At 48.1% G+C, this 7,603-nt stretch overlaps 2 protein-coding genes across 2 annotated transcripts; one reads left to right on the top strand and one right to left on the bottom strand.

The window, feature by feature from the left end:
- The first annotated feature begins 880 nt into the window (after positions 1 to 880).
- LOC123132586 (exopolygalacturonase) lies at positions 881 to 2,580 on the top strand. The gene is made up of 2 exons (XM_044552413.1): positions 881 to 1,593; positions 1,673 to 2,580. The coding sequence occupies exons 1-2, from the start codon at positions 1,093 to 1,095 to the stop codon at positions 2,420 to 2,422; spliced, it is 1,251 nt and encodes a 416-aa protein (XP_044408348.1). The 5' UTR covers positions 881 to 1,092; the 3' UTR covers positions 2,423 to 2,580.
- Positions 2,581 to 2,811: 231 nt separating this feature from the next.
- Positions 2,812 to 7,122, bottom strand: LOC123132585 (fumarylacetoacetase). The gene is made up of 14 exons (XM_044552412.1): positions 6,831 to 7,122; positions 6,523 to 6,601; positions 6,114 to 6,172; positions 5,867 to 5,991; positions 5,266 to 5,340; positions 4,870 to 4,945; positions 4,538 to 4,637; positions 4,398 to 4,457; positions 4,079 to 4,149; positions 3,922 to 3,984; positions 3,765 to 3,829; positions 3,399 to 3,495; positions 3,181 to 3,306; positions 2,812 to 3,080 (listed from the first exon to the last, which is right to left on the bottom strand). The coding sequence occupies exons 1-14, from the start codon at positions 7,053 to 7,055 to the stop codon at positions 3,018 to 3,020; spliced, it is 1,284 nt and encodes a 427-aa protein (XP_044408347.1). The 5' UTR covers positions 7,056 to 7,122; the 3' UTR covers positions 2,812 to 3,017.
- Positions 7,123 to 7,603: the final 481 nt, after the last annotated feature.

The raw sequence follows: 7,603 nt of genomic DNA on the forward strand, positions 1-7,603 counted from the left end.
GCTAGCCACAACGTGCTAGAGCTCGCTGTCATGGTGAAGGTGATGTAGTGAGGAGGAGCAGGAGCAGAGGTGGTGTGGTGCGGATCATGCCGGCGTGGTCAGGTATAAACAACAGGCACCGGTCGACCCAAGCGATGGGTGTTTGAATGAGGATGCTCAAGTGGGTTTCTCGGCTGGCACGCCTGTTTAATGCCGAAAGACGAACGGTCGGGCAGCCCGTTTGAAATGTGGTAGATTATATCCCGTCCCATCCCGTCCCGCCCAATCTCGTTGCTCCGGCTTTGAACGGCCACGGAGACCAGGAAGCGGTGCGCCTGTTTAAAAGTCGTCATGAATGCGACGCCGGCGCTCTAGAGTGAGGCTGAACAGCATGAATGTGTGGCAACTGCTTCGCGCGAGAGAGGGTGCTGACACGGAAGAGGTTTTCGAGTGGGCCAGGGTGTCTGACGCGTGCGTGACAGCGGTTCGGACGCCTGCAAAGCCCCTCTGATTTATGGGGTACCGCATTGGATAATAAATTGGGTCCAGACCGCTCGTTCGAACGGATGCGAGTGGTTTAGGGGTCCGGCCGTTGACGGCCAAGATGATATCAAACGGTTTTGCCCCAGACAAACCCTATTCGTACAGTAATGAATATGATTTGGCAGCATTCAGGATAGTATTTGACCGTTTTATTTTCACGTTAGCACTTAGCACTGGATATGGTATCTGCTTTTGCCGCATGTTTTAGAGTCAACCAGGAGTACGGGAGGCGCCACTCGTGCCTACGACCAAACAAGCCCCACCTGTTTTCCACCCTGCCTCCCTCACCGCACCGCACCTATAGCGATGGGGACGCGCGTGCGATGGCGCGAGGAATCCGTCAGACGGAGACGAGACGACATCGGGGAAACGGAGCGGACAGCCGCGCTCGATCGTCGGGAGCGGCCCCGCCAACGCCATGCGTCCGTTGGCGCCAAAGACCAGCGTCGAAACGCACTGCCGAGTAGCTAAACATAGCGCTCCTCCGCCGCATATAAGCGGCCAGCGTCGCCGTCCACCTCTCGCCTCACCATACCCAGCCAGAGACCAAGGCACGCAGCCACTATCAAGATGGTGACGGCGGGAAGAAGCAATGCCGCCACCGCCCTGGCAGTGGCGCTGGCGCTGCTCGGGAGCACGGCGTGGGCAGCCGTGGCGCCGTACCAGCCGAGGCCGGCCGCCGGCGGGCCGCCGTCGGTGCCGGCGGGCCCCCTGGACATCGTGATGCTGGGGGCCAAGGGCGACGGAAAGACGGACGCGACGCAGGCGGTGATGAAGGCGTGGAAGAACGCGTGCGGGGCGACGGGGACGCAGAAGATCGTGATCCCGCCGGGCAACTTCCTGGTGGGCGCACTGGAGCTGTCGGGCCCCTGCACCTCCTCCATCATCATCCGGCTGGACGGCAACCTCCTGGGCACCGGCGACCTCACCGCCTACAAGAAGAACTGGATCGAGGTGATGCGCGTGGACAACTTCGCCATCAACGGCCACGGCATCATCGACGGCCAGGGCCCCCTCGTGTGGGAGAAGAACCAGTGCAGCAAGCACTACGACTGCAAGATCCTCCCCAACGTACGCTCTCTACTTCTCTTGCATTGACATTAACCAGAACTTCGCTGACGGACGGAGGTGCATGCATGCGTGCATGCAGAGCCTGGTGCTGGACTACGTGAACAACGCGACGATCCGTGGCATCACGCTCAAGAACGCAAAGTTCTTCCACCTCAACCTCTTCAACTGCAAGTCGGTGCTGGTGGAGAACGTGGAGATCACGGCGCCGGGGAACAGCCCCAACACGGACGGCATCCACATGGGCGACTCGGAGGACGTGACCATCAAGGCGACCAACATCGGCGTCGGCGACGACTGCATCTCCATCGGGCCCGGCACCAAGCACGTCAAGATCCACGGCTCCCGGTGCGGCCCCGGCCACGGGATCAGCGTGGGCAGCCTGGGGCGGTACAAGGACGAGAAGGACGTGGAGGACATCCAGGTGACCAACTGCACCATCAAGGGCGCCACCAACGGGCTCCGGATCAAGTCGTACGAGGACTCCAAGTCGGCGCTCCGGGCCACCCGCTTCGTGTACGACGACGTGAGGATGGACAACGTCTCCTACCCCATCGTCATCGACCAGAAGTACTGCCCCAACAACATCTGCGCCAAGGCCCCCGGCGCCTCCAAGGTGGTCGTCGCCGACATCGTCTTCAAGAACATCGTCGGGACGTCGGCGACGCCGGAGGCCGTCACGCTCAACTGCGTCAACAACGTGCCCTGCCAGGGCCTCCAGCTCGTCAACGTCAACCTCAAGTACACCGGCACCAACAACAAGACCATGGCCGTCTGCAAGAACGCCGTCGGCAAGTCCGTCAACGTCGTCAAGGAGCTCGCATGCCTCTGACTCAAGCCACGCACGCCCGCCCACCCGGATTCATTCTTTCTTTTGTTAATTTGATTTGATTAATTTTGTTTCTTTCTTTTTCGCTTCCTATTATCATACGTTTGTTTTCAGTTTTACTTAAATCAACTGGTGTAAGCAGCTGACAGTTTACTTGTTAATGATAGCAAGTGTCTGTTTTTTCTTAAGAATTTGGCTCAAGCATGTTAACTACGTGATGGCATGGCCCTGGTGATAGTTAGCTACCAGGCACCCACCACAATCTACCTAGCGTCTGCGTTGCTCTTGCTCAGCCGAAACCCAACAAAACAAACTTCGGAACAATCGCAACATCGCATCCTCCTGCGGTGTTGCAGGGGAGAAGAAGGAAGAAAACGAAATGACGCACGGTAGAATAACGATATGGTAGAATAACGATATCATCGAGGAAATGCGGCTAAAAGTAATCATGTTATCACACCACTAGGGGGAATTCATCCCAATTTTATTGCTACTAGTACTATTTACCACCACTGCTGAGCCCTTCAAGATACATGGCAGCTTGCTAAACACAGTGCCTGCTTTGTTCCAAGAACTGAAGACCATCCTCCATCTTGGCTCATGGAAGCGACGGCAGAATCTTCCCCGTGCAGGTTCCGAATCCAACGTTGTAGTCCTCGCCCTGAAGAAACAGATGACATCCACACATCATATCATCTTCGAAATTTTCAAGACCGATAATGTCTGATGGAAAAGAAAAGAAAAAGGACAGTTCACTGAACCTTGCAACAGCCTGTCAAGATGACTTCGTCCCCATCTTGGAGGAACTTGCGGATCGAATTCCCAACTGATATCTCCTTCTGCCCGTTCCACGTTATCTCCAGCAAACATCCCAGAGAGTCTGGTTCCTGAAACAAGGCGAGTCGTTCAGTGTCGATGTGTACTGTAATTTGCAGATTGGCATGTTTGTAACTCATATTTGCAATGGTTAACTCCATACAGGTCCACTGAGGGTGCCAGTCGCAAACATGTCCCCTGGTCTCAGATTGCATCCATTCACGGTGTGGTGTGCTAGTTGCTGCGTCACAGTCCAGTACCTGCAAAATAGTTTACAGGAGTATGCATGGGTTACACACCGAGGTAAAAGGGCACTTCGGGCATATTTTAACACGTTAATTTACTAGTACTAAATGGAATGAGAATTTGGTAACAAAACCAATGGAAACACTATGAATATACACACGGAGAAAACCAGCAGATTGAATAAGAAATAAAATACGCATGCACCATGGATTGAATTATGCCTCTAATTAAAACGTAGTACAAAGAAGATTGATGGAAAAAGTCATGTAAACAGAGTGCTTACATATGTTTGAAATTGGTCTTTGTGACAACTGATGCTTCACTTTGCTCTTTGGGCTTAATCCAAGCCTTGCACAGAAAAAAAAATGCAATAATCAGATTGACTTCAACAAGAAACGGCAAAAACAAAACAACAAGGCAATAATGTGACAAGATCGTACTTCAAGAGGAATGTCATAGTTTATATGATTCTTTTCAGCTAAGTAAGGCAAAGGTTCGGGTTCCTGTAACACAAAACAAATTAGTTCTTCACAGGAGAACAAAATGCTCATTAGCAAAAGAAATAGCACTAGTAATAACAAAATAAAAATTGCTTACCTGCTTAGGAGCCTCACAGGCAAAAGGCTTCAGGGCATCCAGGGTCACAATCCAAGGTGATACAGATGTACCTAGAGAAATTAAATTTTACAAAATGGAAGGGAGACTGTTATTTAGGGAAAAGTGTACTTCTTCATGAAGCACTGCAGAAGATTGCATATAGCAAGAGATACAGAACTCTGAAATAAGAGAAGAATTGAACTAGAAACGAACCCCAGTAGAAAACAAACATTACACATGCAGCATTTCAACTTTTGTACAATACGTGATTCAAAGCTTATCCTAAAAACATTAATACTGATGATATCAGGTGTCTTACTGAAGCTTTTGCCAAGGAAAGGTCCAAGAGGTATGGTCTCCCAGGCTTGAATATCTCTGGCTGCAATATAGTATACAGAAGTCAGAACAGACACAGTGGGCAAACAATTTAGAACAAGTAACATTGAAAAGGATACTTACCACTCCAATCATTCATTACCACTAAGCCAAATATATGATCCTCAGCGTCAGCAATATCAATAGGTTTGCCCAGTTCATTCCCTGGTCCAACAATGGCAGCCTGAAAGCAACAAGTGTTACGACATTAGTGAATCAAGGTTAATTTGATATGAATGCAAACTAATTACTTCCTCCGTTCCTAAATATATGACGTTTTGGTAGTTCAATTTGAACTACGAAAAGGTCATATATTTAGGAACGGAGAGAGTATTTGGTTAATTAGAGAAGATGTGTCGACAATAACCACAAGAATATCAAGCACTACATTTAAGAGGTATATGTAAGAAGCTAACCATCTCAAGTTCAAAATCAAGCTTTTGAGAAGGACCGAAATAAGGTTGAGCGCTTCCTGTTGGATGACCTTGTCCTCTAGCAAGAACAGACAAAGATAATATTATCAAGATATCAAGTGAATGATAGTGAACAGAAAAAAGTCATAGAGGTTCCAGTGTAACACACACACACACACACACACACACACACACATATATATAATCAAGTTATACTATTTATAGCATGAGACAGAAGGTTCGAATGCAACAAAAAAGTGCACAGTATAGTGAATTTGACAAAGGGGCAGGCTATTAGGCACTTCAGAAAGTGAATGAAATTGGAAAACGGCTAATGGTTACTACTAAATCAGACAGGACACTACATAAACAACTATGTAAAACTTTTGGGATGTGTACCTGGGTCGAATAATGTCTGTTCCAGATATGATTACAGATGATGCCCGTCCATGGTAACCAACTGGTAAGTGAAACCTGAGTGAAACAAAAATATATTGCAGTTAGTGACAGAATTAAGAATACCTGTGTATTATTAGAGCACAAGTGTGCTAAGAAACGACTGAACAGCATGCAGCACAACTTCACAAATTTTATAAATCTGTAACCAATGAAATTTGAGCAAATGAGTATTACAAAAAATGTATTGTGTATGCTTAGCTTTAAGCAAAAACATAGCCATATGACCATAAAAAAGAATCTTCTTATTAGCCAGGCTCTAATTTACTCCACGGAAGATGTTTTGGGATCATGAAGAATCTTCTTATTAGCCAGGCTCTAATCTTCTTATTAGCCATTCTTATATTATGGGACGGAGGGAGTAGATGTTTTGGGATCAGATTGCACCAAGTGCATTGTCCATAGAAGCACAGTTTTTATTTTCTGGAGAACATAAAAGCACACAGTTCACGCGCATTCTATCCCTAAGCTTAAGTTGTTTGACATACTTGATCATAACGTCGAGTTGTATCGAGACAGGGCATGGTCAAAGAGAATACATTACCAATTCGGATTGACTGGAGTCTGTGGTCCACGGAAGATGAATCCACAGTTCCTTGCGTGGTGCACAGAACAAAAGAAATCCGTGTAGTCTCCTACCGTGATAGGAAGAAGCATCTCTACATCACTCTACAAGGTTGAAACATAACATCAGCAATTTCATCAATATTCCTTTGTTTCTTATTCAAAAAATAAAATATTCCTTTGCTTCTCCAGAAAAAAGGTGGGAGGCAGATGGCTGTCAAGCTCACCATTGGCACAAGGCAGTTCTTCCTCAAGGCCTCGTTGTCACGCAGCACCGGCTCATCAGCTACAGTGAAACAAGGAAATAATTTTTTAGGAAAGATTTCCTTCAGCGTCTTTGCACTTTACTTCGCGCCATGATAAACCAGATGACTATAATCAACAAAAACCAAACCATGACCAAATTAGAACTAAATACTGAAAAACTGTTTGAAACTTGTGCTTTCTCACAAGGCATACTACTACATTACATCAGCAGCATAATTAAACACGATAAACATCACTATGGGCTGAATAGCTTGGCATCACGACTCTTATTCCCCACAACGCCGTGCCCATGCTTACCATGGAACAGTAATAACAAAGTAAAATCAAGGAGTAGCACAACCCAAGTTAGCTAAGAGGAACAAAGAGAACCTGAGAGGATTTTCTGGAGCGTGGCGCGCGCCTCCTTCCACGCCGGTCGGCCCAACCCCAAGAACATGTTGAGCGTTTCCTGCGCGCGCACAGCAGTAATTAAGCACCGAATAAAATCACCAACTGCAATTATCAAAAAGTGCTAGTCACTACTACAACTTCGGCAACTCGATTAATTCCCCAAGCATTCAATCGCTGCGCCGGTAATCAGTTGGACTACAAAAATTATGCTCGCTCTACTCTAAGCATCAGATCAGTAGCAATCTCAGGCAGATGACGGGGAGCAGGTAGATGGGCAGGCAGAGTACCTGGTGGAAGCATGGGGAGGCGGAGAGGAGGGGCCCGTCGAAGAGGCCGGCGGCGGAGACGGCGGCGAGGTCGAGCGCGAAGTCCCCGATGGCCGTCGCCGGGCGCGGCGGGCCCTCGGGCTGGCCCCTCCTGCGGAAGACCCCGAAGGGGAGGTTCTGGATGGGGAAGTGCGAGTCCCTCGGCACCTCCACGAACGACCGCAGCAGCGGCTTCCCCTCCGCCATTGCCGACTCCGACTTGCTCTGCGCGCGTCGTGTGCTTTGTGATTGTTTGCTCGAACGGCGCACTAAAAGCCGTAGGGGATATCGGGTGGGAGAGATGGGGACCGTATAAATAGGTGACGGGGCCGGCCGGCCGTATTGGCGTGGGCCGCATTCCGCTGACGTGTCCTTCTCGTGTTAGGTATGCATTCTACAGAAAGTAGTTGTAAACTTGTAATCCATCTTATACAGAAAAAAACAGATATAGTTACAGATAGATATACAAAGAGCATGTATGGTTCGTTTGGTTAAATATACTTAAATAAACACAGATAAAGACACCGATCGTCTACATGCTGTGATATTGATGTTGCCTGTCTCTTAATAGCAACCCTAGTAGAGTTGTCATATTTGTTTGAAGGTGTTTGCAGTATGCAAACAGGATCTCACGAATCGTGGTATATCGATCTCGGTCTGCATAAATTTTGAAGCCCGTTTTAAAACAGTGTGTCATTGATTTATGGATCTCATATTGCATTTTAGTCATGACTTTTATCGGTCTGTTACTTAAA

This window comes from Triticum aestivum, chromosome 6A (genome assembly GCF_018294505.1).
Source record: "Triticum aestivum cultivar Chinese Spring chromosome 6A, IWGSC CS RefSeq v2.1, whole genome shotgun sequence".
Lineage (NCBI taxonomy): Eukaryota > Viridiplantae > Streptophyta > Magnoliopsida > Poales > Poaceae > Triticum > Triticum aestivum.